This window comes from Capra hircus (genome assembly GCF_001704415.2).
Source record: "Capra hircus breed San Clemente chromosome X unlocalized genomic scaffold, ASM170441v1, whole genome shotgun sequence".
Classification (NCBI taxonomy): Eukaryota; Metazoa; Chordata; class Mammalia; order Artiodactyla; family Bovidae; genus Capra; species Capra hircus.
The window spans coordinates 12,898,544-12,924,352 of record NW_017189517.1 but is presented as its reverse complement, the minus strand read 5'-3'; the positions used below and the strand labels follow the sequence as shown (position 1 = coordinate 12,924,352).

The window sequence follows — 25,809 nt, the reverse complement described above, 5'->3', positions numbered from 1 at the left end:
CTATTGTCCTATGGCATTTTAGTTATCCTCATATCTATAGACAAACTTTTATACCTTTCAACTTCATAATGATTTCATATCACTCTTTGCAATCATAAAAAGCCTAGACATATTGGTGCATCCTTTCTTTTTTGTTCCTTAGCGTCCTACAGCTAAAGAACTTCTGAAACATAAATTCATTGTAAAAAATTCAAAGAAGACTTCTTATCTGACTGAACTGATAGATCGATTTAAGAGATGGAAGGCAGAAGGACACAGCGATGATGAATCTGATTCTGACGGGTCTGATTCGTACGTACCAATTGTTTACTTTTTATGTAGACAGCCCATTTTAGTATTTCATATCTGTTACTGTGAGCTGATGTGTTTTCTCTAGCATAAAATATAAACCTTATTCTAAAGTGTGACTTTAGAAATTGTGAAAATTTTTAAAATTGTGGTCTGTGAAGTACAATGAATTTGGAAACACGTTTTTTTTTTTTTTTTTTCTCCTTAGAAGTGAATTTCTTTAGTTTTAAATGGTCTCAGTCTAACCCCTAGTGGATATTTGAGCATATTACAAAATTTTGGAACAAGATTGCATTTAAAGTGTTTTATTAGCTTGCCCAAAGTGATAAAGAGCAATGTCTTCTCATACTTTCCTGGCAACCTGTAAAACCCCTCTGGAGAACTAACGTTTCTCACCTCTTGGCCATGTACCAAACTGTGATCAGACTAGTACATTGAAATATTCATTTATATCTGATTTGTACCCCCTAAAAAGTTGCATTATTTTTTTAACTACAGCATTTACACTAACATTTGAGCCTGTAACTCCTTAACTTAATTTAGACTACAGAGTCTGTAGGCTACACCAGAATTTACTCCTCTGCTAGTTGAACTGACACAAAGGCAACACCAAATCTCTTCAGATAATATCTGCATTTATGAGAAGTTGTCCAACTTTTGAAAAGTCTAAAAAGTACCAAGGTAGTTGTCTTTATTCTGTTCTAATGGTTGTTGGCCTTTGCTGCCCATTAGTCACTCTTGGAGCCTTTAAAAATGTAAATTAACTATACTCCAATATAAAATAAGATGAAAAAAAAACCACCACAAGCCACATTACAGGAGATCTTGATCTAGTCAGTGGGAAGGGATTGGGCCAGGGCTTTATATATAGTAAGAGACCTTCACATGTGATTCTGATATATACTTAGAGCTGGGTACCATTGCTACTCTTTAGCAGAAAGCAGTGTGTATTTGAAACTGAGATCAAATTATTTTTTTATACATTGGGGCAATTATCCATTCAGAATCTGTCTGCACTGATTTGGTATTTTCCCCAAGCTGTGTCATTTGGGAACTTATAGAAATATCTTTGGCAATCTCTTTAGGGAGTCCACCAGCAGGGAAAATAATACTCATCCTGAATGGAGCTTTACCACTGTGCGAAAGAAGCCTGATCCTAAGAAACTACAGAATGGGGCAGTATGTATACAGAGATGATCACTTCCTTTTGGTAGACTTTGTCGAACTATAAAATAAGACAGTGTGATGGCCAGAAATTGTTGGAATTTAATACCCCTAAATGCTTGTCTACCTCACTGTGGTCCACAGTATGTTTCATTTGCCATTCATTTCAAACTAATTAAGAAAAGGTCATAGAAGTCATTTAAGTAGCCATTGGTATGTTTTAAAATAGAATTGTGCATATTAATTGTAATCCTAGAAGTTAGAGGCCTCTGGACGATGGATGGGAATGAGTGATGAGAAGAAAGTATGGAGAGTTGCCTTGTATTGGGTCTTTTTTGAGGAGGACTCCAATGAATGCACATGAGTGATTATTTTAATTTCATGTGTATAATCTATAATATTTGTTCAAAGGAGCAAGATCTTGTACAAACCCTGAGCTGTTTGTCTATGATAATCACACCTGCATTTGCTGAAGTAAGTACAGACTCATCAGCTTTGGCTATCTAATTCAAGAAGTTTAGTAATTTTAAATGTTATAGCTATTGATCTTTCTCAGCTTAAACAGCAGGATGAGAATAATGCAAGCAGGAATCAGGCAATCGAAGAACTGGAGAAAAGTATTGCCGTGGCCGAAGCTGCCTGTCCTGGCATTACAGATAAAATGGTGAAGAAATTAATTGAAAAATTTCAAAAGTAAGCTTGAAATGTCATTTTTAAAAAACTTTTGACATTTTCTGTTGGATGTTCATTTATGATGTGATACTATGATTACCTACTTATTTTGGTTATTCCTAACAAAGTCAATTCTTAATAGTCATATAATTGAAAACTGTTTTGTTTGCCGCCCATCTGAAATATTAGCTTTTGGAATTATCTGCACATATTACAAGGTAGTTTTCCACTGAATGAAATGGCCTGGTTGTTTTTCTCCCCTTTTTTTTTCTTTTTTTTTGTTAGTAGGAGTATAGACAAAAGGTCAGGTGGCATATTCTTATTTGGACCCTTGTAAATACCATTTAGGAATGCTTTCATTCTTGTTGCTGTTCTTATCACAGTGCTAGTCACAGTTTCAGTGCTATAGTTCATTAAGTTTAACCCCCATAGGAAAAGTTAAGGAAAGGATTTTAGGTAGAGAAACTCAAATAAAGATTCTGAAAAGTTCTTATGGTTGATTTCAGTTTCTGTACTGTCTCTTGAACTGTTGCTTTAACTTTGTACACACTCAGTAAAGTTCTTACATTTAATTGTTAAATTCCCTTTAAAAATGTATATACAAACACAACTTCTTAGCTCAAGCAAGTTATAAAGCAATACTAATCTTAGCCTTAATCTCATTATATGGCTTCTCAGCATATCTTTATATTTCTTTGTATTTGTGATGCCGCTGGAATCAAGTTGGAACAAACTATACAGCCGTAAAACATACTCTCCTAGATCTTTTTAGCTGATAAAGCCTATTTATATTCATCAGTTAAAACCCCTCTTAAAATCCCTTAGTTTTTCTTAAATTAATTTATTTATTTTAATTGGAGGCTAATTAAAATCCCTTAGTTTTTAATGAAAACCTCCCTTCTCTTTTCCAAATCAAACAAATCAATTGGAAGCTGTAAAATCAGACACAAAAGGGATTTTTTTTAACTTCTTTATGTTTTAGCATCTGTATGATGAGACCCAATACAGTTTTGTCTGCTCAATCACTTCCTACACTGGAGAGTTCATACAGATATAAGATAGACACACACATACTTATACATCATTTAAGTTTTTCCTAATTTTATAGGTGTTCGACAGATGAATCCCCCTAAGAAACTTCTCGTTATTGGCTTCTATTTCATATGGACCCAGAGAAACCCACCAAAGCTACTTCAAGCTTACCAATGCTTAACTCATGAGCTCCATGTGCCTTTTGGATCTTTGCAACATTGAAGATTTGGAAGAAGCTATTCAACTATTTTGTGATGGTGTTTATCATTTTCTATTTTAAAGAGATTATTTTGTAAGGAGTAACTTTTAATACTATAGTTTCACCTGTATTCTAGTAAATGTTGAGACAGTTTTGCTTTTAGGTATCATTATTACTTAAGTTACTAGGATGAATACTTTTCACGTTTTGATCTTTAGTTAACTGTACAGTCATGAAACATACAGGTTGTTCAAAGTCATCATAAATATTCAACTTTTATAATCATCAAGCTTCAAAAAGTTTGTTTTAAACACAGCATATTCTAAAAATGACTATTGGTGGGGAAGCAGAAACAAGTTACACATTCTTAAGACAGAAGTTTTTGATAAGCTCTTAGAAATGAAACCTAGAAAAGTATTGATGTTTCTACAAAGTGGGTATGATATTCCAGGCAGCTCAATAATGATTACATTTGAGAGCCCTGCGTCTGTAGTGTTTAGAGGCAACATGTAGCAACAGAGGTACCTCTTGTGTGCAGTATTTACTTTCTCTTACGGAAGAGATGGTTGATCCTTATTTAACATGGTTGGGAAGTTAACGCAATACCAATTAGCCAAGGATGAATTTTCAGTAATACCGGAAGAATAAGGATTCATTTTAAAAACCAACTCAAATCGCATATTATATGAGTGGATTTGGGGAGCTTAAAAAAAGCTGATTATCATGTGATTATAAATACCTGGTCAACAGGTATGAATATAATTTACACCAGCATATTTTTGTCATGGTCTTAAAATGTCCTATAAACTATTTATACATTTTTGTTCTTCATAACTGTCCAATACGTAAGCATCATTTGTTCATTTTTGAGAGGGTATTTAAATAAGCATTTTCTAATTCATATGAAAATAATCATAGTACCGGATGATTTCTGTCCGTACAAAGGTAGGTTAGATTGTACAGTTAATTTTCAGTTATATTTATGGTACTGTTACGTGGGTAATACCCTTTTCTGTTAAGCCCAGTATATATATTATGCCTGCCTAAGTTCTGAAGTGGGGCTGTATTTCAGTAGTTGTAGAATTATTGATATTAATTAGTTTTGATAGTTTATGTTTTATTGTTTGGATCTGCACAATTTGGGTTTTGCACAAAAGTCATTTTAATAAAGCTCAATAATTGCCAAATGTTAGAAGATGTTCTTCAAGTGAAGAATAAGTTTTTAGTCAAAGTGGCCATTACCTCCTCCTCTTTTGTAATAATACAGACACTTGAATAAGTTGTTGTTGTGTCATATGCCAAGAAAATGTTTTCATTGGTGCCTATACTGTAATAATTACTTTTAACACATTTTATTTTGAAGTAATAGTTCAGTGAAAAATTTCACCTGCTAACTAACTGAAACTCAATCACCGTTTATAATTTGTAGAGGCCTGGTAATAATTTTGCAACTCATGTGTCAAATGAATATTTTTATAAAAGTAAAAGCAACAAATTTTTAAATTGATTATTTGAAACTTTCAGCACAGCTGCATTATGAATAGAAAATTGTATTGCTTATTCATTTTAGTTATTAGTCCTGTAAACTGTTTCTGGGTAAGCATACTTCAGTGTTTTGGGGGGATTTAAAAATAAATATTTAAATTTCATGGTCCTTAATGTTTGTTTTCTTGAGGGGTATGGTATTTTCATTGTTTCAAATTATTTCTCCTTTCCCCTTTCATTTATTGTTGGAACTTTAACATCAGAGTTTCCATTGGAAACTAGAAGATATTCTTTACAATTTTATTATGCATTGATTATAGTTCCAATGGACTATAATTTGAATATCTGATTTCTGTCCTGCTTGAATATCTGTCATGATTTCTGCCTCCTGTCCTGACAAAATTATTAATAGAGTCCTCTTTCACTCGAAAATATCCTTACTAGGTTAGACAGTAAATTATATGGTCACCCTAATATAGTTTTGTTAGGAAATCTTATACAGATTTGAACCCTGTATTTGAACAAATTTTGCAAAGATTTCTGGAAGTTGAGATGAGAAACAGCATATAATCATAAAGGAGTTTGGGTTTTTCCAATAGAAAAGGTCAGAGATTAACTTAATGTAGCTTTGAGTATCTATATGATTAATACATAAGTGATTGGGCTTCATATATTCTTATTATGAAATAGCTATTGTAGACTTGTGAGTTATTGGATTTGGTTCCAGAAGCAGGAAGGAAAGTGCTGGAATGTTGAAAAGCAGTAGAGTGAGGTTTATTAAAAGGGATTTTTCTGGTGTAAGGGCTAGGAGAGTAAGAAAACTATTCCATCTATCTTTTATCTATTCAGTCATATATAAAAATAACTTGCTTGTATAATTGCATCATTTCTTTGATGTCATTACCTAATATTATCTTGTAAATATGTTGTACTTACCATTAAAATAAAAAAAGAAGATAAAGTTCTCAAATAGAATGCTATACCTTTCAAGGGGGAATAATAGAGAAATCCTGAATGGGTCAAGAATAGAATTTTGGTTCATTAACTCAGTGTGGAGTATTATCCTTTTTCTTTTTAGCTACCCCATTTCTGCCACTTCTCCATCCCTGACTATACATTTTCACCTGCTTCCCTCCTCTTCCTTGTTCTCTAACTGTGCCTTCCCTTAATTATAGGCTAGAGACAATCACTTCTGAAATTGATTAAAACAAAAGGAAGTTCATACTTACAACTTGTTTTTTAAGTAAATGGGTTTCCGTCACTCTTTATTAAAATGCTATTCATCTCATTTTCTTGCCTACATGCATGCAACAAGAGATGGCAAAAAAATTAATTCTTGCAGAAGAAATTAGATAAACAGACCAACATGTTAACTTTTATCTTTCACTACATATTATAGCTAGTTAAGAATAGAGAATAAGTCAAACATCATATTGTCCTCATCAGCAGATGACTGGTTTTAGAAACTGATCAGTTCATGAATTTCCAAGGTTTAGAATTCTGCCAAGTCCTAGATTAATTATAAACTTGTATTCTGTTGAAAGGATCTATGTTCCTTCTGTTCCTGAAGTACAAGAGGGCCACGCTCCCCCTAATATATGTTATAAAAATTGAAGTCTTTTAACATAAAACAGGACCATTTTTACTGGGCCCCACACAAATAAGGAGGACTGAAACCTTTAGTTGCAGTGTTGTTTAAGAACAAAATGATCAACACAGTCACAGTCTGTTATCACTAAATGATATCAGAAGCCAGTTTTGTATACCAGTCCATACTGTTACTGTTCTTACTATTCTTCAGTGTTGAGAAGCCTGACCTTCATTTATAAAGTCTCTATGGGGAAATGTATAATAGAGATGACAGATACCCACCTCACCCTGCCTCAGGGCTGGTGAGGAAAGGGCATGTTCCAGAATGATTCAGAGGAAATAGAAGAGAGGCTTGAGGAATGAGGCAGTAGCTGGATCTTTCATAAGCTAGGTACCCAAGCTTAGAAGATTCCCTTAATACTAGTGAATAATAATAAAGAAAATGGTTTTTTGTAGAAAGTGCCTTATGTTTCACCTAAGTGAGTAACATGGAATTGGTCTGGACATGTTCATAGGGTTCACATTTTAGGCTAAAAAGTAATTACATGGTTTTTGCAAAGTCCTATCTTCAGCAGTTGATGTATCGAAAGAAACATCTTCATCTTCTTCATCTAGCTGTAGACTACCAGAAGACAAGCGGATTCTGGCCATGGGTGACCGTATGCCTTTGTCATACAAAGAGTAGTAGTCTGGTTTAAGAATCTCTGACTCTGAATCACTGGATTCACTAGGCACATACCTTTCTGTAGCTCCCTGATCCATTAAAACTGTTGGAAACTCCTGCTCTGCAAACATATATGTTAACAGGTCAGCTTTACGACTGAGAGCAGGACAAGGCCCTAAAGGTCTAAATTCTGACCCAAAAGGAAATCGGATCGTTTTCATGTCTGATTGGCTCTGGGAACGTTTAGGGGTTGGCTCTTGAATGTTATATGCAAATGCATCTTCTGTAGTTGGATCCTGCTCTTCTAGATCTACGTTCACATTGCTCCTGCCAGTGGTCCTGGCCTTAGCTTCTTGGAGTTCCTGAAAGTCTTGCTGAAAGCTCTTCATTCTGATGTTCCTTGGGCTTCTTTTGGCTGACTTCACTGCAGTAGGCTGTAGATAGCTGTGTGGTCTTTCCCTTCCCTCTGCCATGATTGGAGACCGTCTGGGCACCTGGGGTGGTCTGTCCACATAAAAGAAGACTTGGGGAGGCATAATATCAACCTGCTGACCAGTACAAGGAATACAGGGCACATCTGTGTAAGTAAGCTGCCTTGCTGGACTCACTTTGCTTGTAAGGCCAGAAGATGTGCTCATGGGATTGTCAGCAAACTTAGAGCTTGTTTGGAAGGAGCTTAGAGGACTCCTTTCCTCAAAGTAGTCTCTGGGATCAGTGTCAGGATCAGGGTCAGCAGTAAAGACTGGGTCTGTATAAATAAAAGGGAAAGAGGAACTGCTTTGGGACTGAGGTAATGATATGGGATCTGCCTCTGGTTTGGAATGCTCCAACTCAGCTGCAAACGTCACCTCCGCTGTGGAATTTCTCCTCCTGCTATCCAGCACAGGCTCAGAGGCGTGCACTCCATTCACGGTTCTGTAGTACCCACTGCCATAGCCTAGTCTCAGCTCTTCCACCTTGAGAGAAAGGACAGGCGGGTGAAAGAAGGGAAAAAGCCATTTGGTTGGGGTGGGGACAGGCATCTAAATCAGCCTTTGATTTCACAAAGGTAGTTTTTCACAAAGTCATTTCTGCCCATGTTCTCTGCCAGGGTTGATAAATACATACATAAAAGGTTCTAACTTGGACCGCATCCCAATATATGTGCTGAAAAATAGTCATAACACTACTCTTTCTCAACACCATCACACTCCCAGACTCGACATTCTCTATCTACTTGAGCCCCAGCATTGTACTTCAAGCAGTATGGCTGAGTAGCTATATTCACAAGCCAAGAGTTCTGCCTTTTGGTCTTGGCTTGGCTCTGTCTTTACTTGCTGTGTGACCTCAAGTAAGTCTCCTAACCTCACTGTTCCAGCCTCCTCCCTCCCTTCTGTAAAATGGTTGGGAGGAGGGCTGTGAATGGCAGGAGACGATTAAACATTTGATGGTACCTTCCAGCATTAGAAGTCTGATTCCTTTCAGATAAAAACTGCCTCTGACTTGAATGAAGACAGAGTTTATGAGACCTCTAATTAGATTTTTTTAAGGGAGAGCAAAAGAAAAATGAACATGGTTCATACTATAAAACTCAAATGAAGCTATCATCTCACAGTTCCAAGAGAATAGCACTTTGTTCTTAAATTAACAAAATGACATAGCAAAAGTATTTTCAAATCTTAACCCAAGATCTCATAGCTTCTCTAAGACTTAACATTTTCGTAGGTAAAAAGGCAAAGCTTTTAGTTTCAGAAATAGAAAGCCATAGAAATTCATTTGGATCTGCATTTTGCAAGATGTTAGCAATACAGGTTGCCCAGATCTTGTCAGTCCATACAGTACACACCACAATGTACCCAACAATCTTCTATTGGCTGGAGATCTTTAGCTGACAGACTCCAGGAAGTTAGCCTATTTGATCACAGTAATCTTTTTACACCTTTTTACATACTGGGAGATTCTGGCACAATCCATTCTTGGAAGCATTTGAAATGTGGATGCATTACACTTACGTAAAGAAGAAGAAATTTTCAAAAAACCTTACTTGTTTTGACACATCAGAGAGGAGGTCTGGGGAGGACCTGCACTGTCGTTCATGGTACTGAGATGGGTAATGTTTCCTGAAATCCCCAAACAGAGAAAGAATTGAAATAGTCTTCATGTGAATACAGGATCCCTCTAACAGTCTAAATTCAACTTAAAAAATTACCATCACAGAGAGAAACAAAACCAGGTTACCTTTCAAATGGCAAGCTCTTCAACCTCCCTTTTTTCCCATATTCCAAAAGTTGCCTTTGGGTTCTTCCACTGTGAGAAAAATGAGGTAAACTATTTTATGAATGCTCTTCATAAGCCAGTAGGATACTAAAACTCAAAAGCATCATTTGTTGTTGAAATCAAAAGAGTCTGGAGGAGTGACGTATGTCATGTATCTCTGAGCACGTTGCTGTGTACGATTTTTTGCGACCCCATGGACTGGAGCGTGCCAGACCAGCATGTTAATAATACTCATCCAAGAATCAGGCAGAGCAATCTCAACTACTCAGAACACAGAAAATTTTTAAAAGCACCTGATCAGGGCTATTTAACAGGTACAAACTCTGGCCTTGAAAACTAATATACTTTCCCTTAAAGGCCTTTCCCCTTCCTCCAAATTTACACATAGTTTCTATTGAGGGTATGTGTCTGGTTTCCCAACCCATGACAGGAGAAAAACACCTAACTAAACAGTAGAAGAAAGTTGCTCCAGTCAGACATACACTAGCAAAGAAAACCAGCCGACTGCTGGGAGAAACACAGGAACCAAAAAAGAAATCATGAGCATAATAAAACCCCCAAAGTCAGGGCCATTCATCACTATGGTGCAGGCTCTGACATGCTACCCCCACCCTGAGGTCGCTGCTGTACCACAGCTGCTGGCAGAGGATAATAAGCTCTGTTTATAATAACTCAGGTCATTAGGAAAAGGGCGAAACATGCTTAGTATCATCTGTTTAAGAAGACAGAGATTTGTAGAATATATTTTGGAACAATTCCATAAAAATATGTACATTGTAAAAATCCCACTTTTTACTGAGGCAGGCTTCTACTACTTGAAAAATCCTTTACAGGAAGCATTGAATTAGAATTTTTATCTTAGCTAAGAGTTTGAAAGTGTCTTTCAAAGAATTCCTAGGCTGGTGGGTTCAAGTAAAAACAAGTTCTTATTTCAACCTCGCTTCCTTTTCTCCAAGGTGTTAACGTGTAGTATGGAGCCTCTACTACCATATTGCTCAACCTCTTTAATCCCTTAGGCCCTACAGGGCTTTCTCACCCTATCTTTTGCCTAACCATAACCAAAAGGATGTTGTTGAACTAGCCCTCCCATGGCTAGCATGTAAGTTGCACATAAGGAAAACAATAGGTTCATTGACTACATTTTCTCCACAGTATATGCCCCTCTATCCTTGCAGAAATTCTGATCTAATCCCGTAAGTGGGGTGTACTCCTTCCCCTGCCTCTCTGTTAGAAAATATTGACTTAATGAGTTACACAGAAAATGACCAGTTAAGGATATCATCCTTTATGTGATTGAAATGGATTATTGCTTCTAGAATTCAAGCTGTTCCTACTGCCTTCCCTGTTATTGAAAAGAAGTTGCGTGTTTAGTTTGCTTATGTGCAATATTTAATTACCTGTAGCGGAAACTGGAACCCTTGCTGCAGAGCAGGGTTTTGGGCTTTGATTTGGGCTCTTCAGAAAGTCTGAAGAAAGCGTGGTACTCCACACAGGTTTTCCAGAAAGCTTTGCAGGCATCTCGGCTGGCCATGGTGAACTCCAAAGTATCTTTGCACAACACCTGTATAAACCAATTTCCATCAAGCAAAACATCCTTCAAGAATATCAAAGACCAAAGCCCAATGCCTGCCAAACTATTGGTCCAGGGTCCACATCCAGCTTCTGATTTTCCACTTGGCTCCCTTTAGGCTTCACACCTACTGAAATCAAATGATTGGCAACCTTCCGAGGAACAGACAGGGCTACTGCTCAAAAACAGAGCCTTCTCTATGAAGCAAGCTTACTCTGCACACCCTCCTCACCTCACACCCCCTTTTACCCCCTCTTCTCTGCCAGGAACATTTTATGAAGTTGTAAATTAGGTTAAAATGAACATCAAAGGGCACCCTTTCAAGGTGACAAGAAGTTATAAATGACCAACAGGAAAGGGGGAGGGAGGAGATTTTTTTTTTTACCTTTTATAGGATGACTGCATATACACGAGTCTTTATAACATACCAGCTAGAAACATTTCTCCCTCTTTATGCTGCCTTGTTCTATGATGCTCTGTGATGTTCATTTAGCTTCTCCTAATCTGCTGCAGAGGAGCTTGGTCCTACAGACCTTAAAGTTTGCCCCATCCCCTGACTCACTATATACCCGCAATACACTTTGCTCCTCCCCTTCTCCCATTCCTCTCCAGGTCTCTGGATACAGCCCTGGGATTCTCCACAAGCTTCACACTGGATTCAGTCTTCTAAATTGCTCACATGAATATTTTTATCTAAGGTTAAGATCCGGAGCATGAATTATCTTTAGGTCAAAAAAGTAGCTGATACATATCTTCCATTTCCTTTATAGTCATAAAAAGTCTTTCTAGCCCCTTTTGTCTCACCTGTACAATGCAGCCTTGCCCAATAATTGCTTCTTTGGCTTAATATATACCCAATCCCCACATCCTGCTTTGGGAAAGAGTAGGTGTTCAGTTATTTGGCACATAGTAGGTGTTCAATTTTTTTTTTTTTTTGGCTTCAGGAAAGATGAAAATACTTTATAAAATCAAGCAAATAACTGAATTAATATGGACACAGTCTTAGATCTGGGCTCCCTCATTTGACTTATCAAATCCCTGAAAAATGATATCTAAGGAGACTTGCCTTTCATCCCAGTCACCCCATTTTCCTATCGCTTTACTCATTCAGAACTGCCAATAGGATTTCTTAGTGTTTTGCCTTTAGTGAAAATCTGACCAAAGCTCCGGTTTATTTATATAGAGGCAAAAGAAGAAGCACATCACTGGTTGGGGCCAGCCAGTTTTCACCACTCACAATCCAATCATTTGCAGAAACAACCAAGAAATCTCAAGTGAGTAGAAAGTAAAAGAATTTATTCAAAAGCTACTTACCAAGATGTTGGCATGAAGTTTGATGAGAAAATGCTTTCTCTTAAAACTTAATTTTCGGATTTTAGCCCAGTTGAAAGTATTGATCTTTGTATTTCCCTATAACAAAACACATGGCAGATTTCAGGATGAATAGCAGCACAGGCTGGTTTGTAAGACAATGTGAACCTGTTGGAAAATGCATCACATGAACAGGGCTATCCTTGATCTATCTCTTGTATAGACTGATCCAGTTGTATTAGGTGGCTCAGACGGTAAAGCGTCTGCCTGCAATGCGGGAGAACCTGGTTCGATCCCTGAGTCAGGAAGATCCCCTGGAGAAGGAAATGGCAACCCACTCCAGTACTCTTGCCTAGAAAATTCCATGGATGGAGGAGCCTAGTGGGCTACAGTCCATGGGGTCACAAAGAGTCAGACACGACTGAGCGACTTCACTTTACTATGGCCACAGAAGGCATTCTAGGTGGGACACAAAACTGCCCTGAAATGCAAATAAGAAGGGAAAGGTTTCTAACCAGGATAGGGAAGTCAGAAAAAACTACTTTGGCAACTAAGGTCCATCTAGTCAAAGCTATGGTTTTTCCAGTAGTCATATATGGATGTAAGAGTTGGACTATAAAGAAACTGAGCGCTGAAGAATTGATGCTTTTAAACTACGGTGTTGGAGAAGTCTCTTGAGAGTCCCTTGGACTGCAAGGAGATCAAACCAGTCCATCCTAAAGGAAATCAGTCCTGGGTATTCATTGGAACGACTGATGCTGAAGCTGAAGCTCCAATACTTCGGCCACCTGATGCAAAGAACTGACTCATTAGAAAAGACCCCGATGCTGGGAAAAATTGAAGGCAGGAGGAGAAGGGGATGACAGAGGATGAGATGGTTGGATGGCATCACTGACTCGATGCACATGAGTTTGAGTAAGCTCTGGGAGTTGGTGATGGACAGGGAAACCTGGTGTGCTGCAGTCCACAGGGTCACAAAGAGTCAGACACAATGGAGGGACTGAACTGAACTGAGGGGTCCCCTGCTTTTCAAAAGTTTGCTTTGTGCCACTTTGCTTTTATTACATGAAAAACCCACATTATTACCTGTTTTCACTAACTGAAAGAAATCCAAAGAGGAATTTTGCTCTTACAAAAAAATAAAGGCAAAAATAAAAATCAGCATTTGTTTTGCATCAAGGTGTTATAAACTAGTGCACGTGCCAAGCAGTAAGAGTGGCATCTCTATGCTCCTTCCCCAGGAACTACACGCTACTCAGCAGCTCAGGATCCAGCCAGTACTTTATCTTGATTTATCTTGTGCATCCATTAGGAAGATGTGTCCTTAGGTTAATGCTTCTTCACTTTACACCATGTCAGCTAGGAAAGGTTTCATAGGAACGCTCTACTTTTGAAGCAGGGGAAACCTGCACTTCAATAGCTTCTCACTGGAAAAGACCCTGATCCTGGGAGGGATTGGGGGCAGGAGGAGAAGGGGACGGCAGAGGATGAGATGGCTGGATGGCATCACTGACTCGATGCACATGAGTTTGAGCAGCTCCAGGAGTTAGTGATGGACAGGGAGGCCTGGCGTGCTGCAGTCCATGTGGTCACAGAGTCAGACACGACTGAGTGACTGGAATGAACTGAACTGAACTGAATAGCTTCTCTAAGCTCACCCCTTCCTATATTTCCAGACTGAACTGCTTAAAAAAATCCCATTTATCCTGCCACCTCATTTATTCTAAGACTTCAATAGCTCCTCACTCACTGCCTGAATCAACTCGAAACTTTTGGCTGGATTTTCTCGCCCTTATATTGACGATGACTTTGATCCCATTACTCCCAGAAAACACCTTTCCATCCAACTCTGTACCTCTCCCACTGCCCCCATAGGTCTCCTCATTCTCCTACCAGAATGACTTCCCCATGGTCAAGCCTTCTTGCCAGCTCTGGTAGCGCCTCGTCTAGGATATTCTATATCACTGTCACAGCCCACACACATTTCCAACTCCTCTGAACTCCTTTAGCTCTCCTGGACTACCCGAACAAATTAACTCTTTTGGTTTTTATTCACATGGTCCAAAATCAAAGGAGGTAGAAAAATAAATATATTGAGAAGTCTCACTCCCACCACTGTCGCTCCTGTCTCTGTCCCCATCTAACCATTCTCTACAGGTAACCACATACCACGTGATTCTGTTGTGTGTACTACTTGTACAACTAAAGTAAATATGATAGATTAGCTTTTGATTATTTCTTTTCTGATATTGACCATTATTTCTCTGGTCTTTCAAAATAAATTGTGACTATCTTAATGACAGGAGCCATGTGTCATGCTTAATGTTAGCTTCTTAATTATGTCATCCTTTATCCTTTTCAGGGCCTTTGCCCATGTGCCCTTTCCCTGGAACACCCTCCTTCATCTGCCAACCTTATCCCTTTGGGCTCGCTTAAATGCTAAGTCCCTTTCACATGTGTTACCGTATCAGCCTATGTTTCTTCTAGCACAAAGTATGTCACAGTTTTTTATAATTACTTGCTTAACTGTCTTCCTATTAGAATTTAAGTTCCATGAAGTCAGGATCATTCCTATTTACCTCTGTACCTCTAGTGCCTGGCACAGAGTGGATGTACAATAAATATACTGATGGAAAGATGAATGGATTGCTTCCCAACTATAAATATACTCAAACTCATTGACTTGTACCATTAAAACAGATGAATTTCATGGTATGCAAATTACAGCTCAATAAAACATTTTTAAGAAAATAATACAATGAAGAACATGTGGAAGGCACTCAATACATGAATATTCTTTGACTAGATTTCATGTGGGACAAAATAGACCATCTGTATTGTTCCCAACTGTCCGCAGAAGTAGCCACACTGAAAGAGATCACAGCTAACATGATGATCTTGGCCCCCTACCCTCACCAACTTCTCTCATGCAACAGGAAATAGCAAGAATCAGGATCAGCAAGAATGATCCATGTATATGTAAAACTGAATCCCTTTGTATACCTGAAACTAACACATTGTTGATCAACTATACTTCAATATTAAATAAAAAGCTTAAATAGTTATTACAGGATAGTGGTTATATTTCTTAGAGCTGTATAATATATCCTTGTTGCTTATCTTTAAAAAGAAAATGAATCAGAGTTAGAGTGGCCTGGGTAAAAATTCCCTCCTGGGTGAACAGGTATGCCTGTGATCCATTGGGTCTTCTGGTCATCAATGTGAGTCACATGCTGTAAAGTTTTACAACCAAATAAAAAGTGAAGATTTTTGTAGCCAAGTCTGTACCTGACCTGCTTTGTGACTTATTTCAGTGCTATAATTCGGTCCTAGAGGTCAGTGGGTCCAAAGCCATCCCTTGCTTTCTCACAAGGGGTTCACTCCCAAACTTGTCCAGGTATCTGCCTATCATTCTGAAGGTTCTTAAACTTTAACTTGGATCTGAATTCACTGAATATTCACAGATATTCTAAACAGACTGAAAAACTGTTGAAAATAGCCTCTGGCCACATTCCTAGGCGTGAGGATTAATGATGATGGAGGACAGAGAGCCCTGAGTTGGTTTCTAACCTGGAAAACAGAATCTTGGGGAAAGGATGAGCCTCTTAACAGTAAAGATTTCTTGCAGGGTTGGGCGCTAATGCCCTACTTGTGGGCACTGGGCACCTCCAACTTGTAACTGAATGAGAAACTCTTTGGGTTGTTTCTGGCGGATTTGGACAGGCTGAATGCACTTTATATCATAGCCTGGGCTTTTAGGATGCCGAAATCTGTATTCTTCTGTAGGGTCTAAAAGTTCTGAAGAGCCTCTTGACTTCCTCTCTCCACCATGCTGGCTTGATCTAACACGTGAGCTTCTGAGAAAACAGTCAGTTCTAGGTTGCAAAAGGAAACAGCTCATCAAGGGGAGGGAACTTACCTCAAACTCTTCCAAGCACTGCCTCCCTTTCTGGCTGGTGGTAAAATTGAGGGGAGGGGTCACCTTGGGAATGGACACTCAAGTTTGAGCCAAGATAACCCCCCAAAGCTGAGGACTTTAAAGGAAAGGAGCTGTTACCCGTAACACCAGTACACCCATGTGAGCAACAGCCAGGTGGATCTGCATCCCTTCACCATCACTGGCGGGGTGTGGCCTGATGCCATACATGTCCAGCTTCCTCGCTATGTCCAGTAGCAGAATGTCAGATTCAGCTGGGCTCCTGCCACTGCAAGGGGAAAGAATTTATGAGCCTAATAAATGCAGCAAGAATGACACCTCCACCCCGAGAGTTCCAAGAGGAACTCAATGTTTTCTTGAGCCTGTGGTGTCAAGAAAGACTCTTGAGAGTCCCTTGGACTGCAAGGAGATCCAACCAGTCCATCCTAAAGGAAATCAGTCCTGAATATTCATTGGAAGGGCTGATGCTGAAGCTGAAGCTCCAATACTCTGGCCACCTGATGCAAAGAACTGACTCATTGGAAAAGACCCCGATGCTGGGAAAAATTGAAGGCAGGAGGAGAAGGGAACAACAGAGGATTGGTATCACCAACTCAATGGACATGAGTTTGAGCAAGCTCTGGAAGTTGGTGATGGACAGGGAAGCCTGGCGTGCTGCAGTCCTTGGGGTGGAAGAGTTGGGCACGACTGAGCGGCTGAACTGAACTAAAGTGAAGCTTCTCTGACTTAAAAGCTTGCTTTTAAGTGTCTGTCCCTGGCTTCAGTCTTTCCTGCCAGTGGAACAGGTGGAAACAGGTGCCAGTGAGAGAACTTACATGTGCTTCTGATGGAAGTGCACGATCTTGCTCTCTAAATCATCTTGGTTCGGTAAGTACCGGGTTTGTGCCAAGTGTTTCCTATCTGTTTCTTCATGAAAGTCTCCCAGTTCTGCTGCACGACAGAAAAGTGACATCTTTCACATTACCATTGATGAGTTAAGCAACGGAGCACCCAACAGACGCTCTGATTGCCCCCAAACAGCCCTTTCTTGGCGGCCAATGCAGCCCTAAACCTCCCACCGCATACTTGATGCATATTTGTTTTGTTTTAGGGAAGAACTAACTGGTTCTTTTTCAAATAAAGCAGTGGGCTTTTATGAAGTCTCAACATAGGAAGTCACAGACACGGTATAGGTCTTAGAGGCTCCAGGATCATAGATGAATGTTATTTTCTTCTCCCACATTCTGTTTATGATCTCTTCTATTCTTGATCAGTCCCTGTTGTGAGTTGAATTGTGTCCTCCCTTTCAAAGTCGTATGTTGAAGTCCTAAACCCCCAGTACCCCAGTACCTTGGAATATGACTGTGTTTAAAGACAGGGTATATAAAGGAATTATTATGTTAAAATGGGGCAGTAGAGTGGGCCCTAACCCAATTTGACTGGTGTCCTTCTGAGAAGAGGAAATTTGGACACACAGCCAGACACCAAGAATGCAAGTACAAGAGGAAGGACTGCGTGAGGATTCGTCAGGAAGGCAGCCACCTGCAAGGCAAGGTGGGAGGCCTCCAAAGAAACTAAAACTGCTGACTCTTCAATCTTTGATGTCTAGCCTCCAGAACTGTGAGAAAATAAATTTCTGTCATTTAAGTCGCCTAGTCTGTTGTTGTTTGTTATGGTAATCCTAGCCAACTAAGACAGCCGCCTAACCTCACTCTGCACTGATCAGACATTATTAAGAAAGGAGACTATAAATGCCAACTACAATGTAAGCCAGCCACAGCCATTCATCACTCTGTACATTGGGAATCTAGTAAAACCCCACTATGTGGAATCCCCAGTAGGTGAATCATTCTGGAAATCATTCTTGTTTTTCCAAATCACTGGAAATTTATTTCTGGTCATAACATTCTGTTCTAAATGTATCCAATTTATTGTTATAAATGTCTATTATAACACTGTGCCTACAAATGCAATTGAGGCAAATATTTACCGCCCCTACAATAAATGGCCTGACATTGTTGTTTATTTATTTATTGGCTGCACCACGCAGCATGTGGGATCTTAGTTCCCTGATCAGGGATTGAACCCATGCCCCCTGCAGTGGAAGCCCAGAGTCTTAACCACAGGACCTCCAGAGAAGTCTCCTGTTTTGGTTTTTGAATTCTTACACATTATTTATAATTTTTAGGCCTTTCCACTCTCTGTCAGAGCCATAAGAATCACTTCCTTGTCATTGACTTCCCCTGAAGAAGTCTCTACTTGGTTCCAAATAATGACTTCTAATCTACCATAAAATAGGAACCCAAAACAGTTTTTACAATTAAAATTCACATTTTAAATGAAAAAAAAAAGCTAATCCAGATATACAAACCTATTAGGATGTTATGAACTATAAGAATAAATAGACTCTCCATGGAATAATGTGGTGCTCTCCTATTGAGTAAAATTCATGGACATGGGGCATCAATTTTGAGTACTAGAAAGTTATTTTTCTTTTGTCTTGGTTTTCTATTGTGTTTTAGACAGATGGCATGCTCATTTTTAGACAGATGAGGCATGCTTGTATATTTAAAAAACCACATTGGAATGAAAATCTCCATATAACAAGCTTTTTTTAAAAGACGAAATCAATGGCTCTTTTACCTATTTCTGTTTTGCCCGCATTGAAAAATGTATGAATCGCGTTCAAATTTAATCAGGGCCACCCATATGGTTTCACTAGTTAATTCTATCACATATTCAAATAAGATACAAATACCAATTTTTCAGATTCTTCCAGAAAATAGATTGAGGAACACTTACCAATTCGTTCATGGGCCAGTATTACTCTGATACGAACACCAGACACAGACATCACAAGAAAACTGCAGATTAATATCTCTCATGATTACAGAGGGGAAAAAATCCTCAACAAGATACTAGTCAACTGAATCCAGCAACATATAAAAAGAATTATACATCATGAGTAAGTGGGATTTATTCTAGGAGTGAAAGATCAGTTCAACGTGTGAAGGTTAATTAATGTAACATGCTATGTTAACAGAATAAAGGACCAAAAAAACTCATTATCATCTCAATAGATACAGCAAAATCCAACATCAATTCATGATAAAAAAACATTCAACAAACAAAAAACTGAAGAAAACGTCTTCAACCTGACCAAGTTATTTATGGAAAGCCTACAGCTAACATCACAATTATACTAAATGGTAAGAAACAGTGCTTCCCCCTAAAACCAGGAAAAAGACAAAAATATCTGCTCTTGCCACTTCTGTCCAACATTCTACCAGTGATTCTAGTCAGTGCAATCAGACAAGAAGAAGAATATAAAGAATTTTCACTGAAAAAGAAGAGATAAAACTGTCTTTCCTTGTAATCAACATGGTCCTATGTTTAAAAAATCCTAAGGTATCTACAAAAAGCTACTAGAAGTAATAGATGAGTTCAGCAAGGTAGCAAGATAGAAGCTCAATATACAAAGTCTTTGGATTTGTATGTATTGGCAAAGCACAATGAAGAAAGAAAACTAGAAAAACAATTCCATTTACAATTGTACATAAAGAATAAAAGACCAATAAATTTAACAAAAGATGTGTAAAACTTGTGGGCTGAAAATTACAAAACATTGCTGAAATGTTTCAAAGGTCTATATAAATGGAGAAACATTTCAGATTCAAGGATTAGAAGACTCAATATTTATAAGACGGTAATTCTGTCAAAACTGATCTATAAATTCAGTGTAAGTCCCACCAAATTTGGGGGTAGAAACAAGTGATCTTGAAATGAACTGGGAAATGCACAGGATGCAAAACAACTGAAACAATGTGGAAAAAGAACAAAGCTGGAGAATATATACTTCTCTATTTCAAAGCTGATACAAAGCTACAGTAAATGATAAAGTGTGCTAATGGCATAAGCACACATGGATCAGTAGAATGTAGTTGAGAATCTAGAAATAAGCCCTTACATTTATGGCCAGTTGTTTCTTTTACAAAGATGACAAGATAATTCAATGCAGAAATAATTGTGTTTTCAACAAATAGAAATGGACATCCTCAAGCAAAAAAAAAAAAAAAAGAAAAGAAAAAAAATGAAGTTGAATTCCTACCTCACAATCATATGCCATACAAACATACAAAAAAATTCAAAATGGATCATAGGCCTAAACCCAAGGGATAAACCTAAAACAGTTCTGGAAGAAAACTGAGAGAAAAGTTCTTTTGATTTTAGGTTAGGCAAAAAGTTCTTAGATAAAACACCAAAAAACATGATGGACTAAAACATCTTAAGAAAGTGAAAGCCCACCAAAATTAAAAACTCTCACACTCCAGAAGACAGAATTAAAGAAATTAGGAGTTGGGAGGAGGGATGGATAACTGGGAAGTATGAGATTACGCTTACTCCTTGGAAGAAAAGTTATGACCAACCCAGACAGCATATTGAAAAGCAGAGATATTACTTTGCCAACAAAGTTCTGTCTAGTCAAGGCTATCGTTTTTCCAGTAGTCATGGATGGATGTGAGAGTTGGACTGTGAAGAAAGCTGAGCACTGAAGAATTGATGCTTTTGAACTGTGGTGTTGGAGAAGACTCTTGAGAGTCCCTTGGACTGCAAGGAGATCCAACCAGTCCATCCTAAAGGAGATCAGTCCTGGGTGTTCTTTGGAAGGAATGACGCTAAAGCTGAAGCTCCAGTACTTTGACCACCTCATGCGAAGAGCTGACTCATTGGATAAGACTCTGATGCTGGGAGGGATTGGGGGCAGGAAGAGAAGGGGACGACAGAGGATGAGATGGCTGGATGACATCACCGACTCAATGGACGTGAGTTTGAGTGAACTCCGGGAGTTGGTGATGGACAGGTAGGCCTGGCATGCTGCAATTCATGGGGTCACAAAGAGTCGGACATGACTGAGTGACTGAAATGAACTGAACTTCCATTTATATATATATATATATATATATATATTAGATAAACAACAAGGACCTACTTAAAGCATAGGGAACTATATTCAATATCTTATAGTGACTTAGAAAATAATCTGAACAAGTATTTATATGAGTATATATCTATATGTGTGCATATATATATATATATATATAGTACATATGTATGTATATATGTGAACAGCTGACTCATTGGAAAAGACCCTGATGCTGGGAAGGGTTGAAAGCAAAAGGAGAAGAAGGCAGCAGAGGATGAGATGGTTGGATGGCATCACCAACTCAATGGACATGAACTTGGGCAAACTCTAGGAGATAGTAAGGGACAGGGAGGCCTGGCATGCCGCAGTCCATGGGGTCGCAAAGAGCTAGATAGGACTTAGCAACTCAGCAACAACAACGTATATCTGAATCACTTTGCTGTGCACCTGAAAGTAACACAGCATTATAAATCAACCATACTTCAATTTAAAAAAAGAAGCTGCCACCAGCGGCTGGTGCCCTTGGTCATGGGGTTTTTGTTGGCTCTAAGGCTGCAGCATTGATAATGAATTTACTTCAGGTTGTGCACGACCACTGGGTACATATACTTGTCCCTGTGGAATTTGTCTTTGGATGTTATGTAGACAAAAATAATGATGAAAAGCTAACTTGCCTTCCAGAACAGGAGTCTGTTATATAAAAAGACATTGAAACCCAATGAAGGAGTCACCCGGAAGCAAAGGCTGTGGCTGAATCACAAAATGTTCACAGTTTTTAAATTGTTAGAGAAATAAAAACACATTCATTATTTTAAAAAAGAGAGAGAGAGAGAGAATGCACTTGCATACACAAAGAAAATGAAGTCAAGCCACAGATTGGAAGAAAGTTTCACAAATTACATAGCTCATAAAGGATTTTTATAAGAATATATAAAAATATCTTAAAGTCCAATAAGACAACATATTTTAAAATTGGCAAAAGATACCAAAGAAAACATAGGCAGGGTTAACAAAACAGATGAGAAGGTACTCAGTATTAACAGTCATTATGCACGCATGCTCAGGTACTAAGTCATGTCTGCCTCTTTGCGACTCCATGGACTGCAGCGCACCAGGCTCCTCTGACCATGCATGGGATTCTCAGGCTAGAGTACTGGAGTGGATTGCCATGCCTTCCTCCAGAGGATATTCCCTATCCAGGGATCAAACCCACGTCTCTTACGTCTCCTGCATTGGCAGGTGGATTCTTTACCACTAGCGCCACCTGGCGGAGAAGGCAATGGCACCCCACTCCAGTACCCTTGCCTGGAAAATCCCATGGACGGAGGAGCCTGGTAGGCTGCAGTCCATGGGGTCGCTAAGACTGGAACACTGAGCGACTTCACTTTCACTTTTCACTTTCATACATTGGAGAAGGAAATGGCAAACCACTCCAGTGTTCTTGCCTGGAGAATCCCAGGGACGGGGGAGCCTGGTGGGCTGCCGTCTATGTCTATGCGGTCGCACAGAGTCGGACACGACTGAAGCGACTTCAGCAGCAGCAGCGGTAGCAGCGCCACCTGGGAAGCCCTAAATTTACCTTGAGTGAGTGAAGTCGCTCAGTCGTGTCCGACTCCTTGTGACCACGTGGACTGTAACCCACCAGGCTCCTCCGTCCATGGGATTCTCCAGGCAAGAGTACTGGAGTGGGTTGCCATTTCCTTCTCCAGGGGATCTTCCCAACCCAGGGATCAGACCCAGGTCTCCCGCATTGCAGGCAGACGCTTTAACCTCTGAGCCACCAGGGAAGCCCAAAAAATTTACCTTCAGGTGAGACAATTACATTCTTAGGAATCTGCCCAAGAGAAATGAACAAATGTGTCCACACAAAGACATGTACATGAATATTCATAATATTATTCATAATAGCTTAACTGGAAACAGTCCAGACATCCCTGACCAGGGATAAACAAAATGTGGTACACCCATAAAATGGAATACTACTCAGCAGCAGAAAGGAACAGACTGCTGTGATTCATGTTAGAACGTGCATGAATGTCCAAAACATTATGCTTGTTAAGAAAAGCCGAATGCCGAAGACCACATATTTTATCATTGTGATTCCATGAAATGTCCAGAAAAGGCAAATCCACCGAAACAGAAAATCAATTAGTGGTTGCTGGGTGAGCATGGGCAAACGGTCATGAGAGATCTCTTTTGGCATGATGGAAATGTTTGAAAACTGAGTTGTGGTAAAGGTTGCACAACTCTGTAAATTTACAAAAAAAAACGTTGAGTTATAGGCTTCCAAACGAGTTAATTTTATGGTATGCAAATTATACCACGATTGAGCTGTTTTTAAAAAATAAATTAGACACACACACACATCACACACCATTCTTTCTGAATATTTAGCACAGGCCCTATGCTGACTCTAAGGAAAACATAGAACACATAAGACGATGCTTGTTTTTCTCTTGACAATCTAGGAAGAGACCTATGACATACAAATAGGTAAATATCATTAATGATAGAAGGCAGCACAGAGCATCCGCACCTTCACTGTGAGCACGCTGGTCCAAACTACCATCCTCTCTCTGTCCTGCCATCGCCTGTTATCTAGTCTCCCCACTTCTACCATCCTTCATAAGGTCTATTTTCTCTCTTCTTTCAATTGAATAAATTTGACTATAACATTGGGATACACTTATAGGTGGCAATATGATTGCAGTTGTAGCGATATTCATCACATTACATAATTATAATACACTATTACAGTCTACATTCATTATACTTTACATTAGATCACTATGGCTTATTTCTGACTTGCTACAAGTTTCTGTTTTCACCACTGCAGCCAGCATGATGTAGTTCAAACCTAATTCGGATCATTTCACTCCTCTGCTTCAAATGCTCTAATGGCTTCCCATCACATTTAGAGTCATATCGTATGTCTTGAATATGCTTTTTTAAAAGATTTTATTTTTATATATTTATTTGCCTACACTGGGTCTCAGTTGCAGCATGCAGGATCTTTAGTTGCAGCATGTGGGATCTAGTTTCCTGACCAGGGATCGAACCCGGGCCCCCTGCATTGGGAGCGCAGTGTCTTAGCCACTGGACTGCCAGGGAAGTCAATTTTAATACACTTTTAAGACTCTCCATGATTACTGTCTCCCTTTTTCCCTCAGTTCCAGCCAGCCATAAAGCCTACTTAATATGTCTTGTATATTCCCAGCATGTTCCCCTCTCAGGCCCTTTGCACTGGATGCTCTCTGCCTGAAACTCTCTTCCACCCAATTTCTGCATGGCTTGGTCTTTTCCTTCCTCCAGGTCTTTGTTCAGCTGTTACCTTCACAGTGAAGCCTAACCTGACCACCTTTTAAAAAAATTCAGTACCTGCCCCTTGAATTTCCTTCGCTCCCTTCCCTATTTCATGGCCTCCGGTGTACTTATCACCGACAAACATATTAATACATTATATATTTCCTTATTTTGGTCTGATTGTCTCCCACTGCCAAAATGTGAGCTACATGAAAGCAAGGATTTTTGTCGTTTATTTCACTGCTATGTCCCCTGTGCCTATAGTAGTACCTGGCAGGTGGTAGGTACTCAATAAATTTTTGCTGAATGAATGACAAAGAAGAGTTACTAAGGGTATTCATAAATGGAAGGCTTGTTTGGAATGCACAAATTGTGTTTGGGAGGAAGTCTGGCTAGAGCCAGAGGGGTGTGTAAGAGAGATTTAAGCAGATGACAAGGTCAGAATGTGGAGGCCCTTGAATGCCTGGGACATAAATATTAAAGAAGCAAATGAATGAGCAGCTTGGTTGGGTTCTGCACACTGCCTCAGCATCCAGTGAAATAATCTGACCTGCATGGATTGTGAAGAGCTGACTCCTTGAAACTTCAGCTTTTTTCTGTGGAAAGAGCTTCTATTGGCAAACAAAACGCCCTCTAGAAAATCTGAAGTGCTCTGCGCTGTGCCTGAAATGGCCACTAGGGAGTGCTCAAATCCATAATGCTGAACCATTAAGAATGAAATTGGGCTCCCCCATCAAAGGCTGTCTGGGGAGCCCCAATCTTCTGACTGCTGATTTAGCAGGTGGATAAAGTAGAGAAGGATAAGTCTTCCAATACTGTTTTCTCCATTTGCCATACCCCATCTCCCGACCCCACCCCAAGCACAATACTGGACATGGAGTTAGTGTCCTTGGCATTCAAGGCCCTTCAAAATGATGCCTAGTTTTTGGCCACCTCCCTTAATCTGACCCTATGCTCAAGCTGTACTTAAGCTGTATCCTCTGTATATACTTCCTTCTTGTACCATCACTGGCCTCCCCCCCCCCTTTTTTTCTGCTTTTTTCTCTGCTTATCATTACATATCCAATTCCTATGCATCCCTTTAAAGCGCAGCACAGAAGCCACCTCCTCCATAAGCCTTCTCTGATTAACTATTGCTCTCACTGTTCACTGCCTTCCTGAGATCCTGGGCTGTCACTCTATCTCAGTTACGAGTCACTTGGTAAACAATGACTCAGACACTGTCTCTATCCAAGCCCTTTACCCTGGAGTTCCCACTGAAGTCAGAAATTGACCATTTCTGGACTGTCAGGGAGGCAATGGATAAAGGTCAAAAAATGAAACCAAAAAGATGAAGTTATGATCCTCCAGGAATAGGAAGGAACAGCCTATTCTCCTTTGAACAAATATTATAGATTATACACATGAAATTAATCATAATGATTATTTCCAGCTG

General features: G+C 39.3%; 2 protein-coding genes across 2 annotated transcripts in view; one reads left to right on the top strand and one right to left on the bottom strand.

Annotated features, from left to right (window-relative positions):
- STK26 (serine/threonine protein kinase 26) overlaps positions 1–5,009 on the top strand; it is a 72,536-nt gene extending 67,527 nt beyond the window's left edge. The window contains exons 8-12 of the mRNA XM_018044258.1: positions 143–291; positions 1,374–1,467; positions 1,864–1,926; positions 2,009–2,145; positions 3,233–5,009. Coding sequence (XP_017899747.1) covers positions 143–291; positions 1,374–1,467; positions 1,864–1,926; positions 2,009–2,145; positions 3,233–3,257 — 468 coding nt within the window. The 3' untranslated portion in view covers positions 3,258–5,009. The remainder of the gene's footprint in view (positions 1–142; positions 292–1,373; positions 1,468–1,863; positions 1,927–2,008; positions 2,146–3,232) is intronic.
- Positions 5,010–6,495: 1,486 nt separating this feature from the next.
- FRMD7 (FERM domain containing 7) overlaps positions 6,496–25,809 on the bottom strand; it is a 61,199-nt gene continuing 41,885 nt past the window's right edge. Inside the window, exons 6-12 of the mRNA XM_005700325.2 lie at positions 16,984–17,098; positions 16,289–16,436; positions 12,235–12,330; positions 10,748–10,911; positions 9,312–9,380; positions 9,118–9,193; positions 6,496–8,050 (exon numbers count right to left, since the gene is read on the bottom strand). Coding sequence (XP_005700382.1) covers positions 6,956–8,050; positions 9,118–9,193; positions 9,312–9,380; positions 10,748–10,911; positions 12,235–12,330; positions 16,289–16,436; positions 16,984–17,098 — 1,763 coding nt within the window. The 3' untranslated portion in view covers positions 6,496–6,955. The remainder of the gene's footprint in view (positions 8,051–9,117; positions 9,194–9,311; positions 9,381–10,747; positions 10,912–12,234; positions 12,331–16,288; positions 16,437–16,983; positions 17,099–25,809) is intronic.